The sequence below is a fragment of the Ascaphus truei genome, chromosome 7, assembly GCF_040206685.1.
Source record: "Ascaphus truei isolate aAscTru1 chromosome 7, aAscTru1.hap1, whole genome shotgun sequence".
Taxonomy (NCBI): Eukaryota; Metazoa; Chordata; class Amphibia; order Anura; family Ascaphidae; genus Ascaphus; species Ascaphus truei.
Window position 1 is genome coordinate 81,638,714 of NC_134489.1, and position 21,170 is coordinate 81,659,883.

Consider the following 21,170-nt stretch of genomic DNA (forward strand, 5'->3'; position numbering starts at 1 on the left):
TCCAAAAATACTGGACACAATGGTGAAACGTGCGAGACATACACACACACATGCTCGAGACACATACATGCTCGAGAGACACGCGCATCTCTCTCCGCGCTCTGTCCGCTCCATGCTGTTTCTGCCTCTCCTTGGCCCCACCCTCAGACTCCTGACACCTCCCCCTGATTTGCTGCATTACCCAGCAGCAGCCAATCAGGATGGAGGAATCTGCCCAGCCCCCTAGCAACAGCCCAGCTCTCTCCCTGCTCAGGGAAATCCTGCGCCCCCCTCCCACCCCCTTGTCCTGAAGGAGGAGCAACCACCTTCCAGCACTCAGTGTTTCGCTGCAGAAAGGTAGGCGACTGTTAAACCCAACACCAAAACAAAAACTAATTTATGGTGCAAGTGCTCCAGTGCTGAAGTGCTCCAAACAAGCAACGGAAAAAATGTGCATGAGTGCACCCCGGCCAGAAGACCAGGCAGGTACAAAAATATTAGCTCCCTCCCAGCCAGGAGGCCAAGGGAGGTGCTGGTCCAGAAAACATAGGAGTCGTGCAAAATTATCTGTGCAGGTGCCAAGTGCTCTAGTGAAGGTTGTTTTGCCTCAACCAACATAACCCAAAGGTGCAGCAAAATGGACCCCACCAGGTTGACTAAACCTGGCATGCACCACGCGGCCGAGGTTAACCCTTAGTGTGGACCTCTATTAACACTGGATGTCCTATAAGGACTGGCATTCAATTGGAGCATCACATTCACCTGCTTCTATATGACTAAACCTGGCATGCACCAGAATAAAATGCCCGGGCTACTTTGTATCCGCCTTCTCAGCCATGACCAGAGGATCAAGTGTATCCCAGTAGGTTCATCCTTCACAGGACAGACACTACACTTGATCTTAGCCAAAACGCTGAGAAGCACACAGACCGCTGTTACCCTCCACCGTATACGTAATAGCATATAGCAAATTAAAAGATTACTCGTGAGCACATTCACATGTCTTAGACAGGTCTGCAACCCTGCCTTTCACCATTATCACCTAGCATACAGTGCTTCCACTGCAGCAAGGGATTCTGGGAAATGACATGCAAATGAGCACATAGTGCCACCTTTTGCCTTAAATCCATTATTACATATTTATATGTTTTTTTATATATTTATATATGTACTGTATATATATATATATATATATATATATATATATATATATATATATATATATATATATATATATATATATATATATTATATATATAACAAATTGGAGTAGCGCCTTAGGAAGCTTGATAAGGATAAATCAGCTGTGTAAATCAGATAGAGTTAACAAGGCTATTGACCAAAGAATCCCCAAAAGGGTGAATTTATGATAAAAACAACTGAAATCTATAGCAAAAATAAAAAATATGAAACATAAAAAATAAAATAAAAACCAGATGTTAGTTAAAATTCCAAAAAATGTACTTAGTCCACTGGAGTTTTGCTGCCCGTATATAAGGATCACCAAATCCCAAGGATATCTGCAGAAAACAAGAAGAAAAAACAGGCGCACTCCTAGTGTGATAAAGTACAAAACAGTATTTATGGGATTGTAATATATAAAAAGCGCACTCACAAACAGAGTAAAAATAATAGCATTTATGAGATATACTCAATCGCCTTGAAGCTATGAAGGGAATGTATCAGCCTGTCCCGTTGGTGCCACCTCTGGTGTATCCGTTGGTTCAGCAAGGTGCACTGGAGCCACCGCAGCCAGATGATGTAATAATCAGCAACACGGTCAGAGACTCCCTCCAGATACACCTCCCACAGCTCTCACTGCTCACCAGCAGGCAACTGCAAAACGGAAGCGACAGCAGTCCCAAGCAAAATAGCAACAGCTCCAAGGTACTCTCTCCATTCGTGCAGTAATGTCAGCCACAAACTCGCCCCACGCGTTTCGTCACTAAGGACTTCGTCATGGGTGTATATATATAAAGCAGAAAATAGCCGTGTTAGTCCATTTGCGAATAAATGAGTTCTTCAATATTAGGTGATACCTTTTTTATTGGACTAACAATTTGTCATAGGACAAGCTTTCGAGAGTTCTCCTCTCTTCTTCAGGTCAAGCAGGGGGGTCCTGAAGAAGGTCCTTAGTGGACCGAAAACATTTGTCTACACATGTGCTGTCATGTTGCTTGAATATAATATTTTTGCTACATACTACTGAGTGCTATTTCTTTGCTTTCCCTGCTGGGAAGGCAATCTGTTGCATATACTTGTCTTATGGAATATGCACCTGATGATTTGACCCTTTTGCTTGGAGTGCCAGCTGTGCTCTATCTGTTTTTTATATATATATATATATATATATATATATATATATATATATATATATATATATCTTTATTTAAATAGCGCCATTAATGTACATAGCGTTTCACAACACAAATAACACATAATGGGAAGAATGCTTTATGACATAAAAGTGACATTTAAGGAAAAGAGTCCCTGCCCTGAAGAGATTACAATGTAATTGGTAAGTAGGGAGAATGTACAGAGACAGTAGGAAGGTGTTCTGGTAAGTGGGTCTGCAAAGGGCCAAGGTTTATGTATGAGGTGTATAGTATCAACCACAGAGCTACTCATATGCTTCGTTAAGGAGGTGTGTTTTAAGATGGGTCTTAGAGGTGGATAGTGAAGGTGCTAGTTGGATATTGAGGGGAAGGGCATTCTAGAAGTGTGGGGCAGTCAGTGAGAAAGGTTTAAGGCGGGAGAGGGCTTTAAACACGACATCATTTACACATCCTTGAGAATAACGCAAGAGTCGGGATGGTGTATAGCGAGAATTACAGTAGGACTGAGATGTAAGGAGGGGCAGAAGTGTATAAAGCTTTAAATGTGAGGAGAATTGACTATGTGATAATGAATTTGATAGCAAGCCAGGAGAGGGATTTCAGCAGGGGGGACGCTGAGGCAGATTTAGGAAAGGGTAGAGGGATTCTGGCAGCAGCGTTAAGGAGAGATTGTAGGTGAGACAGGTGAGAGGCAAGAAGGCCGGACAGCAGGAGGTTACAGTAGTCGAGATGGGAGAGAATGAGGGCCTGAGTCAGAGTTTTTGCAGTTGAGCAACAGAGAAAAGGGCATATCTTTGTAATATTGTGAAGGAAACAAACGACAGGATTTAGCTACCTTTTGAATGTGAGAGAGGAGTCGAGTGCTTCCAACAGGATTGTGGAAGGAGGTAGTAGGGCCAGGTTTGGGAGGAAATATGAGGAAATATGTTTTTGACATGTTAAGTTTAAGTCGGCGAAGGGCCATCCAGGATGATATCGCAGAGACACATTCAGAAACTTTGGTATGTACAGCAGGTACCAACCCTGACGAAGCATAGGTTTCTATGCGAAACGGCCCGTCGGTTTTAGATGACGTCATTCCTTTGACGTAGGTGGGGGCGACCAGGATGTGGCCAGGAGAGGTTGCTGTACCGTGTCTACTACCAGCCACGCGGCGGAACGGGTTGTATTAGCCCTGTCTTTTTACTTATACACCTCTCATGCCTATTACATAGCTTTGGGTGACGGGACACTGTAATTTACACCCGTTGCGGGAGCCTGATTATGCGCACGGCATCTCACCACAGGAGAGTGTGTGCTTGCAGGCGCCTGATTCCAAGCATTATTTAGGCTGATCATACAGTATTCCAACGGGAGGCCATCTATATCTTTGGTTCCCTACCGCAGGGGCATCACTGTGTATTTATATGTGCACGTTATATGGCAATTCTGGATTACTAATGTGCGGACCCCATACTAGGTGCCTTCCTGTTATCAGCCCGGGACCCTAACAGCTTAGATATTTATCATGTATGTTAGATTATCCCCCTGCACTTTACCCTTTTGCTAGCTGCTACAAAGGTACTTTCTCTGCTCCCCTGGCCATTCAAGTCTCTTATCAGTTAGTACTTCCAGCGTCATATATACTGGGAATACACATGTACCTTTAGTATACCTGATATATGAGACTTAGTTTCTTGCCCTGGTCACTTACCCACCTCATGTTTTACCCATTTACCCTACACCCCCGGATGTTCCTTTACCTTGTATATATATATATAATAAACCTTTTTTGTTTTGCGTTGCGTAGCTTAGGGCTATTGGCCCGGGACATATTGATTGTTCCCTTCTACTCTCTCTCGTGAGTGCAGCCCTGGGTTTCTTGCTCCACTGGGGGCCTAAAAAAAATCCTCTGGATTTATGTATCCACTGATTTTACCCTATGCACCATGAGCCACATTACTCTCTACATTGAATAGTTGGTGAGCGATAAGCATTTGTGTGTTTGTTATGTACAGCAGGTGTAAGATCAGGGGTTGAAAAGTAAATTTGTGCGTCATCAGCATAGAGGTGATATTTGAACCCAAGAGATGTGATTAGGTCACCTAGAGTGTGTAAACAGAAAAGAGAAGAGTAGTATACCCAGGTCAAAAAAGTAGATTTTACAGAAACAGAAAAGAGAAGAGGTCCCAGGACAGAGCCCTTTGGTATCCCCACAGAGCAATCGATAGAGGAGGAAGTGTTGGCAAAAGAGACACTGAAAGTATGATTGGAGAGATAAGAGGAGATCCAGGATAGAGCTTTGTTATGAATACCAAGAGCATGGAGAATGTGAAGGAGAAGAGGGTGGTCCACCGTATCAAATACTGCAGAGATGTCGAGTAATATGAGCAGAGTGTAATGACCTTTGGCTTTGGCAGCATGGAAGTCATTAGGTACTTTAGTGATGGCTGATTACATGTATATAGACATGTGTATACATATTTTCTGGTACACCAGAGAATTTATTTTGGGATTCTTTTTTCTTTTTGCTCTTTAATATTTTTTACCCCTTAGCACCGCCAGAAGTATTATTATTATTAGTATTACATATTTGCTCTGCCTTTTTGGTACCTTTGCTTAGGGGTTTTCACATATATATTTGTATATCATTTGTAGATGGACACCTAGGTGAACATAAAATACCAGCTCTGACCTCAAAAGTCGTGCAAAAGAAAAAAGTTTGTGTTTATTAAGCCTATAAAACACAAGATATCCTGACGTTTCTGGGGGCCGAAATGTTGGAATATCTTGTGTTTTATGGATTAATAAACACAAACCTTTTCTTTTGCACGACTTTTGAGGTCAGTGCTGGTATTTTATGTTCACCTACAGTAGGTGTCCATCTACAAAGCTATTAGATTACCAGTTTACCTAGTACGACTCAACCCTACCAAGGCACATACTCATTAAGAGTGCGGCCACTTTGGCTTTAGTGTATGTTTGTGTGTCCAAATATTATATATATATATATATATATATATATATATATATATATATATATATATATATATATATATATATATATATATATAACACCCACACACGGGCCACTTGAAACGGTTTCGACAGGGTGAATTGCCCTCCGGCAAAAAAAGATTGCCAGTCCGCACCTGCACTCACTCCACCGGCCTTGACACCCACTTTGTTGTCAATCCTACTAACATATTCTCAGATGGTTTCATGTTTCCTGGATCCAGTTCTATGACTTAATTATTTTTGGACACCAAACCGTCCTGTTGGATATCCTGTGGAGTTCAGCTCTGCAGTTAGAAGTTCCTCTATGTTTACTGCGATGCCATCATACATATAAGAGATTGGAGACAAGAACAATGGAGAAGGTGCCACAATCGTGCATTACCTTTATTCATCAATGATTATCATCGCTGATTGCAGAGTTAGAGGTAAAATGCCCTCATAAAGGACCGAATGTGTGATCCCAAAAATATTTAATTGAATCTCTGCATAAAAAATCAGTATGGAACAGGTACATGTGACCATACAATTGATAAAAAAATTAATAAAAAAACAATTCAAAACTTGTTGGCTCGAGGTTCTTCTTCTGTGCGTGTAAAATTGGAATTCTACCAATACTTACATTGATGAATAAGGGTAACACACTATTGTGGCACCTTCTCCATTTTCTTGTCTCCAATCTCCTATATGTACAATATGTATGATGGCATCGCAGTAAACACCGAGGAGTTTCTGACTGCAGAGCTGATCTCCGCAGGATATCCAACAGGATGGTTTGATTTCACAGAGTATTCGCATTATATATTAACTGTCCAAGACCCATAAAAGTTTTTTGTTCCCAAAACTTTCAATATCTGGTTTCCCAGGAAAACCAGCAACACTTTTTAGGCAGCATAAAGACTGAAGTCATTTGGTCAATTTCTATTGTATTTTGCATATGTGCACATATTAATCACGAGCACTTTAATTAATACATTAGCATAACTAGGGCTTATACACTCATTTTCACCCAATTATTTTTGGAGGCTGAAGCCTTGCCCCCACTGCATTCAAATGGGTATTGTTGTTGTAATATTGTTGTGTATTCTTAATTACCTAATTCTTAATTGCCTAATAGTATCCCAAAAATAAGTCCACCGAGATTTACCTCTGTAAGTATCTCAAAGAGTAGGTCATAAACTGAACTTGATTAACTATAGATATATTTATTATACATCAACAAGGTGACTCACCGCTCAACCCAAGTCTAAAGGTACTGAGTATAATAGGTAGGTGCATATGGGGAACGTAATTGGGAACGTGTTGATCACTGAGATGGGATCCACAAAAATCCCCCACATAATATTACATTCAAACCTAGAATTTTCCTTAACGTACTACCATTCTAAGATCTATTGTCTATATAGATAGCCACTAAAATATATTGTATTTCTCTGGGGTTTTTTTTTCACTTTCATATGTACACCATTTGGTATGTCTTCTATTGGAATAAGGAAGATTTTAATACACTCAGGCTTATATCTGACTTGGTATATGATTGCTTACATTATAGCAGGGGTTAGTCCATCCTGTGGTACAGTCTTCTTTTTGAATGTTATTTTAGCAGCTATCTATATAAACAATAGATCTTAGAACACAATTACTATAAAAAAAATGATTGGTTTGAGTGCAATATTATGTGGGTTTCTTGTGTCTATCCCACTCAAGGATCAACATGTGTTCTTACAGTAACTATAGATAGTCAGGTGTGAGTGCTACTTTAAGATCACTTGCTCAATATTAAATCACAGTTTGTTGTGTGTACCTGCATTATGTGATATAGATGAATGTTAATTACAGGTTAGAATCACAAATGACTGCTGACATTCAAGCCATTCTCCAGCTACTGCAGAGGCAGGCATCACTTGTTCCGCCAGCATACAGCATGGTAACAGCCAGCTCAGAATATCAAAGGCCAGCTGTTAGACAAAGTGCTCATACTGGGGCAGCCATCAAAACCGACAGAAGTTTCAGTCCTTCGCCACAGGCAAGTATCTGATGGTGATGTTCACTCCTCAAAATGTAGTGCAAACAGATAATATAATGTTTGAAGGAAACTTGTTAGTTCTATGTGGGACTTAAAGAGGCACTCCTGGCAACACTTGTTTTGTGTTTTTTTTTTAAAAATAGGGTGGAAACTGGGGGTCTCCGGAACTGAACTGCGTTAATTTCAGCTCCAGGACCTCTTGCTTTCTGAGATACTTACCTCAGAAGGGGCTGTAATTGGCAGCATAGACGGGGCTAGTCAGGGCTATTGACATGTCAGCTTTAAATATCCCACGTCCTGTGGGCCAATAGGAAGCTGTGACATCATTCCCTTGCGGCTTCCTGTTGACCAACATGACGCAGGACATTTAAACTGCTGAGATACCGATACCCCCTTCCGAGGTAAGAATCTCGGGAACCAAGGGGCCCTCAGAACTAAAATCAATGTGGTTCAGCGCCAGAGACCCTCTGCTTGAAACCTATAAAAAAATGTTGTGTCCCCAGGAGAAAATGTCTTGTTTTGCGGAAATTATCTAGCAAATCTTGTTAGAGAAGCAATTTAAAGGAATAATATTACCTGTATGTACTAATGCTCTTTTCTTTCAAATGTACCTTCTTACAGTATTTGAGTGTAACTAGAGCAGGTATCTAATTCAAATGTGTGCAGTTATTACCATTTTATTACAGTATATTCAAGACAGAAACTGTGTAAATGTAACAGCATGCATTGCAGCGTCTGAGTTCAAATTATAAAATTATTATTTATGAATCATTGATTTTGACCATCTCTCCTCTATGACATCTCAATTGACATTACTACTTTATAATAAACCCACCATAAGTTATGATGGATGGACACTGGAAATATAGCACTATAATGATGCTTTACCACCATCATTAATAATAATAATGTTGCTATATTTTTGTTTCGATAAGGACTGCAAGCTCAGAGATGCAAAGCCTTAGGTATTCCAAGATGCCATTCTCCATTGGGCAGTGAGAGCCCAAGGGAAGGCCACAATCCAAGTTTAAGGACATTCCTTTCTGCATTTCTCCACTTTCTAAGATTACATTTGCTACATTGTTTCATGCCATATAAAGAATAAGCATTATTTTACTAGAAAAGTGCACATTAGTACCATTTTTACAAATAAACAAATGATTTGTTTTGATTCTACCACCTCCCATTTTACTTTCAATGGGGCTAAAGAAAAACAAAAAGTACAGTATAGATTAGTACTATTGTCCACATAACAGTATAGATAATCTTCATCTGCTAAATGGATTTCTATATGCATGTTTCTATTTTGATGCTAATACAGCGTTTTTAACATCATTCCGTCTTCAATTAAACTAAAATATTTGTATACATGAAAGCAGCAAGCACCCCAAGAAGCGTATATGAGTTTAACATCTACTGTATAATGAAAGTATCTTGTCCCCAAGATCAAAAAAGATGTCCAGTGATAGAGCGGACGTGTCTTGCTCACTTGTATGTTGGTTATAGTAGTGGTTGTGCTGGGTGCTGCTTAGGATCTTGTGAGAGTATATGTAGGGGGGGGGATCTTGGGACTAGCCCGCAAGATAAAGAGATCCTGTGTAGCGCACACCAGAGGGTATATGGCAAAAATTCAAAAACTTTTTAATAGCATTGGACCTTTAAAAAGATGGGAGACCTACAACTGAACTCACGTAATTCTAGTGGTAGAATGAATGGCAAAGAACATAAATGCACTGTGTGACGGGGACCGACAGGTGATAGCTACTGTAGTGAAAATAGCTAACAGGGAATAATCAGGCTAAAATAATTCCAGGAGCAGCCTGTGAGGGGGAGTAGTAATAATAGTCTTTGTAAGGCAAAATTATTCCTTCCAAGGGGTACTCAGTGTTGTGAGTTGTTAGGGTGCAGATAATCTTACTTATCTTGTGTTTTGCAGTGTTTTATATCCTGGTTCATGGTTTTTCAACCAGGGTTCATAGGAATCCTTGGGTTCCCTGGGCATCCCATAAGGCAGGGGTGCGCAAACTAGGGGAAGATCGAGATTTTTTTGGGGTGGGGCACGACGGTTACAGAGGCCCCACGCTTACCTGAATTGAGCCAGCTTCGGGCCACGCGGCATCACATGACACCACATTAAAGGTAAGGTGGGCCAACACAGGGGGAGAGAAGGCAGGGGTTGCAGGAAGTTTTCACACCTATGCCTTAAGGGTTCCCTGTAATTTTCTGATCAATTGAAATTGTATCAAATACAGAAGAATTTACAATGTGTCTGATCACAGAGTTGCTATTAGAGATGGTTGGGGCTTCCTCAGAATTTCACTAAGGGCTCCTTAACCAAAAAAGGTTGGAAACCACTGTCCCTAGTTTGAGATGTAGAGAGGAACATTAGTAAACAGGAGGGAGTCTATTTCTATAGTATTTCCTAAATCCACAGGGTGGCAGCAGAGTTCCGTGTTTTCGTAGTGTCCGTGTTAGCACTGTATCTAGTAGGGCAAGCCTCTGTTGCGTAGATGGAGTAGTAAATCCGCGGCAGATACAAAGTTACAAAGTATCACATTGATACATAGTCCGTGCTGAGCAGCGAGCAGCAGAGGAGAATATCTTTTTTTTGTTTTTAAAGCCCACGTTTCAAACAGCTGATGCATCACAGATACAAAAGCATGGACCATGTATCAATGTGACACTTTGTATCTCCCACGGATTTATTACTCCAGCTCTATATACACAACAGAGGCTTGTCCTACTAGATACAATGTTAACACAGACACTAGGCAAACATTGAACTCTGCTGCCACCCTGTGGGTTTATGAAATAGTGCAGAAATAGACTCCCTCCTGTTTATTAATGTTCCTAATCTCAAACTAGGATATAAAACACAGCAAAACACAAGATAAGGAACACAATCAGAACCATAGCGACTCACAAAACTGAGTACCCCTTGGAAGGAATAATTTTGCCTTACAAAGACTATTATTATTACTCCCCCTCATAGGCTGCTCCTGGAATTATATTAACCTGTTTATTCTCTGTTAGCTATTTTTTACTAGCTATCACCTGTCGGTCCCCGTCACACAGTGTATTATGTTCTTTGTCATTCATTCTACCACTAGAATTACTTGAATACAGTCATAGGTCTCCAATCTTATAAAGGTCCAATACTATTTAAAAAATATATATATTTATATATATTATTATTTTTTGCCATATACCATCTGGTGGTTGCTACATAGGATCTCTCTATCTGGCGGGATAGACCACACAGATCCCTCCCCTCTACATATATCTTTTCCCCTAAACATATATTGCTTTTATTTTTTTTAATAATGCTTTTCTAGTGTTAAAAAAAACATGATCTCTAGCTTCTAAAGTTGCCACAGTAACCTTTAGACCACAATGGGCTCTAGGGAGAGCTTCATTTTAGCATCCTCTTTAATATTTCAAACACTTTCATCTCCTGAACGAAGCATCAGATTTAAAAATACAAATAAAAACGGCTTCGGAAAGGGCAAGAAAAGATCTCTTGTAGTAAAAAAAAAAAAAAATGAAATGTAAAAAAGGGTGATTAGCCCAAAGTGCTGCTTTAAATAAATGTATTAGGAAGAGGGTAAGTGTGAAAGTTGAATTCCTTGGTTGTATAATAACTAAAGAAAGAGAAAATATTGATATGGGTTCACCTGGATTGTTTATATTTGTTCTACCCAACAGAGCCATGAATTTGTAGACCTTGAGAAATCGAGACTGAAATCCAAAGAGTCGCTCTCAAGTGGAGTCCACTTAACCCCAGCAACAGACGACCACCTGACTTCATTTCTAAAGCAAGAACAAGAACCTTCACTCGAGTTTCAGCCGAGGCATTGTACATCTCATGTCAATCCACTTAGACACACGTCCTTGCCAGATTCTTCCATAAACAGCTTAGGGATATTGGGCCTCCATAGGCATGAATCTGATCCTGGTCTTCCTGGGAAATAATCTACGTGGATTCATTTTATATTATACCTTCAAATAAAATGTGAGTGCTTTTAATGGCTGTTTTCCTCTTTGTATTTAAATCCTCTATACTTGACTCAGGGGCACAAATATTACATAATATGCAAAAGTACTGTATATTTTCATAAATCTGAAGCTTATAAAGATACCGTTGAGAAGTCATGTTGTAAAAATTTGTAAAGACTGTATGCTCAACTTAAAACTGCCAGCATCACAAGGCACCTTATATTTTGTAATCACTTGCATGTTAAATACGTTTATATTGCATGAAGACCAGACATTAAATTATGTCACTGAGATGGTATGCTATTGTGTGAATGTTTTCATATCTATTGAGTCAGATTCATTATTTTTCAAGCTAATGCAGTCCATTTATTTTCTTATTTCACATATAAGTATGCTGATATATGTAAATAATTACATGTTTTCTGTTTCATTTCTGTGGAAGGAAAAGGAGGTAATTTGTTAGTATCACAAAATGTGGATAAATCAGTATGCAATATAAACAGCAGGCTTTGGCACCTAAGCAGTTGTACTACTTTTAGATAAGTGACTGAGTAGGTTACTCTACATACCACTATCTGAACTGTTAACATCTGTATATCCTTTATCAATTACAAACTGCCTTACATTTCTGCTTCATTGGCATTCATAATTCCACTTCTGGCATAGAATCTAGGCAGCTCATGGCATTGTAGCTTCTAGAGCAGTGGTGGGCAACTCCAGTCCTCAAGGGACACGGGTCAGGTTTTAAGGATATCCCAGCTTCAGCACAGGTGGCTCAATCAGCGGCTCAGTCAAAGACAGAAACAAAATCATTTCACACAAAAAAAAAAAACGCTTTAAATAAAAAAGCACGAAGATCAGAAAAAAAGGAAGTGGCTGGAACTTCTCAAATCAATTTACTTTTACGCACCTCTCCTCCGGTGAAATTAGCAATGTTGGTGGCCCTTGAGGACCTAAGTTGCCCATCCGTTCTAAACGATGATAGGGGTTGAAGGCCGTTTTCCCATTCTTACACACATCCTGTATGTGTGTAAACTAGGGTTGCCAGACGTCCCGCATACACGGGATTGTCCGTTGACTTGACCCGTTGTCGGTGAAAGTTCTGCCGGGACACATCATCTTACCGTATTTTCGTACCATGTGATAGATTTCTACTTGAGTGTAATAGTTACCTTTTCCAATAGATGTCGCCTTACTAAATTATTAAAATAGTTATGACACTGCCTGGTCATCACATAATACCATAACCACCCACCCGTATAGACGTTACTTTTTCTCCCACCGCTACTTGTTAATTCAGTGCGTCTTTCACCGCCCCGGCCAAAAGCAAAGATGATAAAAAACAAAGAATATAGCGGTCAGGCCAGAGATACCATTCAGCTTGAAGCATTTGCAAATCCTTGATCACATACGGCGTCCCGTATTTTAAAAACATAAATGTGGCAACCCTAATGTAAACTGAAGCAGGGAGAGACACATCTGACTTCCCCAAGATTATACAAAGTGTGTGTATATGGCCAAGGCTGGAACTGAACCTGCAAACTTGTGTATATACACATACCGTCTCCATGGAGAACAAGGCACTTCAGAGGGTGGTACATGGTGTGCTTACTCACTCTTATCTCATTGTGGGTGGTATTAAGTCCTTTATTGCTGGAAGGGCAGACGAGGTGTTGCTTCTGCACTATGCAAACTTCCCAGACCCCTTTGCAGTTGAAAGGTTGCACAAATGTGTGTTTAATATTTCATTCAGCATAGGACATGTTACTAATGATGACACCAGAGATTGGATTTTGGGATTTATTTGACTATTCACATGAATAGTATAGTTATTGCATATTGAAGTACATCACTAGAGGGAAGAGTAAAGAAAAGCTGCCTAGTTATTTGCATATTGGTTTAAGTATGTTTAGTGCATGCCAAAATAAACAATACTTTCCACTGTAACATAGATTATCGTCTGTGTACTTCCACAATTCAAGTTCTTCTGTTCAAAGGAGACATTTCATACCTACAGTGTGTAATAATTTTGTTGTCTTATACAAGGGGTGGGAAACTCCAGTCCTCAAGGGCCACCAACGGGTCAGGTTTTAACAATATCCCAGCATCAACACAGGTGGCTCAATCAGAGGCTCAGTCTTCGACTGAGTCACTGATTGAGCTACCTGTGCTGAAGCCGGGATATCCCCCATACCTGGCCAGTTGGTGGCCCTTGAGGACTGGAGTTGGCCGCCCCTGTTTTATACTCTTCAAAACATTTCAATAAGTAAGTACATTATTTACACGGTAACTAACTTCATTACAAATACATAGCAAAGATTATGGGGCCTATGCACTAAGCAGTGAAAAGCCGCTTTTCGACAGCTTTTCGCAAAAAAATCCTACTGCTATTCAGTAAGCAGCGAAAAGGCAGCGATAAGAGCAAAAATCGCCGTTTTTTGTTGTTGCCGAAAAAAAATTGACAGACGCGCGGCGATAAACCATTTTTCGGCACTCATCGGCAGTTTCGGAAACTCGCTCAATTCAAGTAGCCCCGATCAGCTAATCGAGTCTGATCGCCGTTCTAGAATTGAGAATTCCTCTCAAAATCATCTCGCCAGAAAAAGTCGGCGTGAGGGTGGTGAGAAGTTGCCGAGTAGCGGCGAGAGGGCACTTAGAAAAAAAAATGCATTTTTCCTGCATCGGATTGATGCCGGGGGTCTACGGAGCTGATACCCATTAATACCAGTACCGGACACCCCCAGCATGAATCTGATGCATGAAAAATGCATTTACAGGCTACATCATTACTTTAGCGGCTAACCGCTAAGGCAATGAAAGGGTTAAACACCAGTGCCATGCTTATTGTGGGTAGCAAGGGTGGGTGAAGGTGGTATTTGGCCCTTGGTGGTTGTTTAGGCCCTGCGGGGGGCTTGCGGGTGGACTTAGCGGTATTAACCGCTAAGGCAATGAAGGAGTTAACCCCCACCGCTACCCACCTGGTAGGCCTAAAGACCCATCCTTGGGGCTAATACCCCCTTCATCCACCACCGCTACCCACAATACAAAAAAATGCACACAAAAGCCCTACTAGCCACCTCCTAGGCCACCAAAAACCATTACAATATTTAATAAACAATTACCCAACCCACCCACCACCTGTGCCCACACATAAAACCATTATTTATATTTTTAGACACAGAATTAATATCACAGGCTGGCGGGGTCCCCGGGTGGTCCCCGGGTGGTCCCCACGGGTGTCTGCAGGCCCCACAGTGCACCCTGTGGGGGTTCACACAGGTGTTTTGGGGACCTCGGGTGGTCCCTGCTATGATTTGTGGGCCTCCAGGTGGTCTCCGCAGGTGTCCGTGGTCCCCGCGGGTGTCTGGTGGTCCCTGGGTCACCCCCACGGGTGTCTGGGGGCCCTCAGGTGGTCCCCATGGACACCACAGGGGTCCCTGGGTACTCCCTGCAGGTGTCTGTGGGTCCTCAGTTGGTCCTCATGGGTCCTCGGCTGGTCCCCGCTGGCCTGCGGTACCATTCTTGTATTTAAAAAAAAATATGGCTTACATTTCAATAAATACACCTCCCCCCACCAAACACATACAGTACAGTGTTGTGCAAAATAACTATTATTTGCACATTACTAAACACAAAATTAGCCAGGCAGCATAAATTAAGTAACTAAAAACCATTCTACTTACCCCTACCAACATGAACGGCATCATTGTCAGCATACTACAGGGCCATGTCCTCCGATGCCAGCAACAATACATAAAAAATATCTAATGGCCCCTAACCCCCTAGCGGTTAATAACAGCTATAGTTATTAAGGGGTTAATCCACCCTCCCCTACAATCCATCCGGGAGGCCTAACCACACACCCCGGATCCACTATACCCACCCTGTATCAATTGAGTGTCAAAGTAGTACATCATACCCATATAATATGGGCATGATAAGCTACTATAGCAGTCAATTGTCACCATAATACAAAAGCATGAATGTCAAAAATACACAATAATCAAACATACAACAAGCACCTAAACACCCAGAAACAAAAATTAAAAGCACTAGCCAACCAAGCAATTAAATAAATGAAACCACTAACCAATCAATTAAATAAATAAAACCACTAACAAAACAATTTAATAAATAAAACCACTAACAAATCAATTAAATAAATCACACCACTGGGCCCAAAATAAATGTAATAGCTAAAAGCACTAATCAACACAAAAAATAATTAATACAACCACTAGACAACACCAATTTAAACCATTAGCCAATAAAATACATAATGTAATAAAAACGCAAAATAATCTGGAAACAAAAATTCAAGCCATCACAATTCAAAACAATTTAATCTAAACAATAAAAATAAATAGAAAATATAACAGTCAAAGGAAAAAATGCATTTGCCAAAAAATGCATTGGCTATTACTGTATTCATCTGTACCCTAAACAGACACAGATCAATACATTAGCAGTCATTGGGCAATGAAAAATATAAAAAAATAAAAGTACATACATTCAATATTTATCTTACCTTAATTTTTTTTAAAGCGTTAGCCCTCCGAATCTTGGGGAATCAGGAATCTTTCGTCCGGTTATGTCACGAAACACAATCTAACGCCATCACCCGTGAAGATCGGGAACAGCTAACCAAAATCTTCTTTCTTTAATCTTCTATCATCTTCTTGTTTCTTTCATTTCTTTTTCTTCTTTCTTCATCTGTTAATCCAATACACCCCATGTTAAATCCACGATCTTGACCCGACGGCTTCTTGAGCTCAAATGAGCTGCCATGGCCTTAAATAAGGCTTTTAATATCACATTTGGGCGGCAAATGGCTCCCACGCCATCTGATTGGCTGTGAAAACCATGTGCTTTTTTTTTGTTGGGTGACATGTAAAGGGAATTAAGCCAGCCAATCAGAATGGCTGTGCTTCCTTTCCCTTTAACATTACGTCACTAAATCTAAAATGGCTGCCCTCACGTAGTACTTTAGCCAATCAGATTGTGAGAACTATATCTCCAATCTTATTGGTTGTAGTCGACCATATGACTCCCTTTGGATCACGTCTCATCCCTTCCCAAGAATTACTCTATCACGTGGTCTACTATAACCAATCACATTGGGGACATAGTTCTCACAATCTGATTGGCTGAAGTACCATGTGAGGGCAGCCATTTTAAATTTAGTGACGTCATACATATTAAAGGGAAAGGAAGCACAACCATTCTGATTGACTGATTCAGTCCCTTTACATGACATCACCCAATTAAAAAAAAAAAAAAAGCACATGGTTTTCACAGCCAATCAGATGGCATGGGAACCATTTGCCGCCCAAATGTGACATCACAGGCCATATTTAAGGCCATGACGGCTTATTTAAGGTCAAGAAGCCGTCGGGTTAAGATCGTGGATTTAGCATGGGTGTATTGAATTAACAGATGAAGTAAGAAGATAACGAAATGAAAGAAATAATCACAGATGAAGAAACAAGAAGATGATGGAAGATTAAAGAGAAGATTTTGGTTACCTGTTCCTGATTTTCTTCATTGGATTGTGTTTCGTGACATCATCGGACGAGAGATTCCTGAATCCCCGAGATTCTAAATCCCCAACGCTTCTAAAGCTAAGATAAATATTGAATGTATGTACTTTTATTTTTACAGTTTTTTTGATTGGATTTTTATTTGTTTGTTTTTCATTGCCCATTGACTACTAATGTATTAATCTGCGTCTGTTTATGGTACAGATGAATACAATGGGAGCTAATGCATTTTTTGGCAAATGCATTTCTTCTTTTGACTGTTATATTTTCTATTTATTTTTATTGTTTAGATTAAATTGTTTTGAATTGGGATTTTTTTTTTCAGATTGCTTTGTATTTTTATTTAATGACTAGCTGATATAACCGGCGTTGCCAGTGAGTTAAACTTCCTGCTCCCTCCTCTCCCCCTATTTCTGTGCTCCTCCTCTTTCTCCATTCCCCCCCCAGAGGGAGGGTGGGACAGTGGACAGGAGGGGGGGGCAGTGGACAGGAGGGGGGGAACAGTGGACAGGAGGGGGGGGTGGGGACAGTGGACAGGAGGGGGGGTGGGGACAGTGGAAAGGAGGGGGGGTGAGGACAGTGGACAGGAGGGGGGGCAGTGTACAGGAGGGGGGGACACAGTGTCACACACACACAGTGTCACACACACACACACACACAGTCACACACAGAGTGTCACACACTTACAAACAGTGAGACACACACACAAACAGTGAGACACACACACACACACACAAACAGTGAGACACACACACACACAGAGGTCTCAGTCCCGTGCGGCGCTCAGCGTTGGCTCTCAGGCGCAGGCCCCGCCGCAGCGCTCAGCGGCGGCTTTCTCGGCGCAGACCCTGCCCTCCCGCAGTCCCGTGCGGCGCTCAGCGGCGGCTTTCTCGGGCGCAGGCCCCACCCCCCTGCAGTCCCGTGCGGAGCTCAGCGATGGCTTTCTTGGGCGCAGGCCCTGCCCCCCGCGCGGCACTCAGCGGCGGCTTTCTCGGGCGCTGTACCCCCCACCCTCCTCCGCCGCCATCCGCAACGTACACCGGCAAAGGCAGAAGGAGCCGAGAGTGCGGCGGGAACAGCGGCCATGTAGCGGGAGCAGAGCCGGGCAGAGGAACCAGAGGCGGGCTCGAGCTGCTCCATTCTGGCCGACCCTCACCGAGAAGCGGCCGTGTGAAGGAGGAGGCCGCAGGGGGTGAGTGGGACAGACGGGAGCGGCAGAGCCTGGTGGTGCGGGTGATGGGGGGAGCCGGTGGGGAGGTGAGCTGGGGGGTTAGGGTGGGGAGGTGAGCTGGGTGAAGAGGACAGTGGCCGGGTGCTTGTGCGTGTGTGTGTGTGTGTGTGTGGCAGTTGGGTGAGGAGGAGAAGAGAGTGGCAGTTGGGTGACATCAGAGCCATAGAGCCACGCAGGCCAATGAGAGGTGTGCGGGGCGGGGCAGGGATACGGAGCAATCTGATTGGCCACATCTACAACCCCACAACTTTCAGATTTATATATTAAGATGTATTTTGTTGGCTAATGGTTTAAATTGTTGTTGTCTAGTGGTTGTATTAATTCATTGTTGTGTTGGTTAGTGCTTTTAGCTATTACATTTATTTTGGGGCTAGTGGTGTGATTTATTTAATTGATTTGTTTGTGGTTTTATTTAATTGATTGGTTGGCTAGTGCTTTTAATTTTTGTTTCTGGGTGTTTAGGTGCTTGTTGTATATGTTTGATTATTGTGTATTTTTGACAATCATGCTTTTGTATTATGGTGACAATTGACTGCTATAGTAGTTTATCATGCCCATATTATATGGGTATGATGTACTACTATTCCACTCAATGGGTACAGGGTGGGTATAGCGGCTCCGGGGTGGGTGGTTAGGCCTCTTGGGTGGGTAGTGGGGGAGGGTGGATTAACCCCTTAATTACTATAGCTGTTATTAACCGCTAAGGTCATTTTAGGGGTTAGGCGCCATTAGATATTTTTTATGTATTGTTGCTGGCATCAGAGGACATGGCCCTGCATTATGCTGACGAGGACACCCTTCATGTTGGCAGGTGTAAGTAGAATGGTTTTTATTTACTTTATTTATGCTGCCTGGCTAATATTGTGTTTAATAATGGGCAAATAATCTATTATCCATATCTGGATAATAGTGTTATTTTGCACATTACTGTACTGTATGTGTTTGGTGGGGGGAGGCGTATTTATTGAAATGTAGTCCATGATTTATTTTTTTTAAATACAGGAATGGTAACGGAGGCCAGCGGGGACTCACGGGGACCACCCGAGGACCCACGCACACCTGCAGGGAGGAACCAGGGACCCGTGGGGCCCCCAGACACCCGTGGGAACCATCCGAGGGACCCCAGACACCCGTGGGCATGCCCCGGGGACCTCAAGACACCCACAGGGACCACCGGGAGGTCCCCAGACATCCATGGGGACCACCCAAGGGCCCCCAGACACCCATGGGAAACCCCAGGGTGAATTGTGGGGCCTGCGGTCACCCGTGGTGACCCCCACCGGCCTGTGGTATTAATCCTGTGTCTAAAAATATAAATAATGGTTTTATATGGTGGCACAGGGGGTGGGTTGTGTATTGTTTATTAAATATTGTAATGGTTTTTGGTGGCCTAGGAGGTGGCTAGTAAGGCTGTTGTGTGTATTTGTTTGTATTGTGGGTAGCAGTGGTGGGTGAAGGGGGTATTAGCCCCAAGGATGGGTGTTTAGGCCTACTGGGTTGGTAGCGGTTAACCCCTTCATTACCTTAGCGGTATTAACCGCTAAGGTAATGATGGGGTTAAGTACATTCGCAAGCCCCACGCAAGGCCTAAACACTCACCAAGCACCAAATGCCACCTTCACCGACTCCCGCTACCCACAATAAACATGGCACTGGTGTTTAACCCCTTCATTGCCTTAGCGGATATCTGGTAAGGTAATGAAGCTGCTTTAATGTAATTTTTATTAATAGTGTGCAGGAGAAGGGGGTCTCCTGAGCTGAACTGCTTTGATTTCAGTCTCGGGGACACCCCTGCTTCCCGAGTTAGTCCCTGGTATTTAAATCCCCTGGCTACGTCACGCAGACGCTTTAAAAATGGCAGCGATACCAGCACTCAATGCCCCATACCAGGGCCTGTAACTCGGGAAGCAGGGGGTCCCTGAGCTGAACCACTTTGATTTCTTCCTAAGGGACCCCTGCTTCCCGAGTTACAGCCCCTGGTATGGGGCATCGGGTGCCGGTACCGCCGCCATTTTTAAAGCGTCCGCGTGAAGTAACCGGGGGGATTTAAATACCAGGGACTGTATCTCGGGAAGCAAGGGGTCCCCGAGGCTGAAATCAAAGCGGTTCAGCTCAGGAGACGCCCTGCTCCCGCACTCTATAAAATAAAAATTACATTAAAGCAGCTTCATTAACTTAGCGGATATCCGCTAAGTTAACGAATTGAAAAAAAAAATTGGGTTTTAATACAAGTGTAGATGAGCAGGGGGTCTCCGGAGCAGAACCGCATTGATTTCAGGTCTGGGTATCCCCTGCTTCCTGAGATACAGGCCCTGTTATGGGGTGCCGGTATCTGATATGCATTTAAATGTCCCACGACCATGGAAATCAAATGCATAGGAGATACCAGCACCCCATAACGGAGCCTGTATCTCGGGAAGCAGGGATTCCAAAGTTTTAAAAAAAATCCAAAAATGTGAGGGGAGGGGAAATTTTTTTTTTTCTAATTGAGAATATTACAAAATTAAAAAAAAAATCATGATAAAATGGAAATTATCAAAAAAAACTCTGCTTATATTTTGGGCTCTGGAGGAAGCTAACACCACTTTGGGTAAGACAGCATTGTCAGGTTATTTTACACGAGGTAGTGCTAAATTAACCCACCGTTAGCCATATGCCGATTAGATATAAAGTACTTTGTTTTTGCATATAATAAGCTTAGTAGATTTGAGTTAAACTTAGGAAAAATAACGTTCGTTAATATTATTTACCCAGAATTAATGGTGCTTAGTGAATCTGGCCCAGAGAATCTAATTGTCGCCATCACCAATTTTTCTAGTTGGCCCTAATAAAATATTGTAAATCATAAAAATATACAACATGCTTGAAGCTGCAGTTCAAGCAAAATGCTACGTGTTTTTAAAAAAAAAATCAGTTCTGTACTATGAGAAAATACTTGTAGCATTTAAAAAATAAAATAAAAAACAATTTTAAAGACATTTTTAATGTATTCTAATGTAACAGGCATTTTTGTTCCTATAGCAACCATTTACAAAGTCACATCCCCTTCCCCTTCTGAAACAGCATCA

General features: G+C 42.0%; 1 protein-coding gene across 5 annotated transcripts in view; it reads left to right on the top strand.

The window, feature by feature from the left end:
• KCNH7 (potassium voltage-gated channel subfamily H member 7) overlaps window positions 1–21,170 on the top strand; it is a 398,373-nt gene that overhangs the window by 375,290 nt on the left and 1,913 nt on the right. For all 5 annotated transcript variants that reach the window (XM_075609207.1, XM_075609205.1, XM_075609209.1 and 2 more), the window contains 2 exons: window positions 7,149–7,335; window positions 11,041–11,347. In XM_075609207.1, the coding sequence (XP_075465322.1) occupies window positions 7,149–7,335; window positions 11,041–11,307 (454 nt within the window). In that variant the 3' untranslated portion in view covers window positions 11,308–11,347. The remainder of the gene's footprint in view (window positions 1–7,148; window positions 7,336–11,040; window positions 11,348–21,170) is intronic.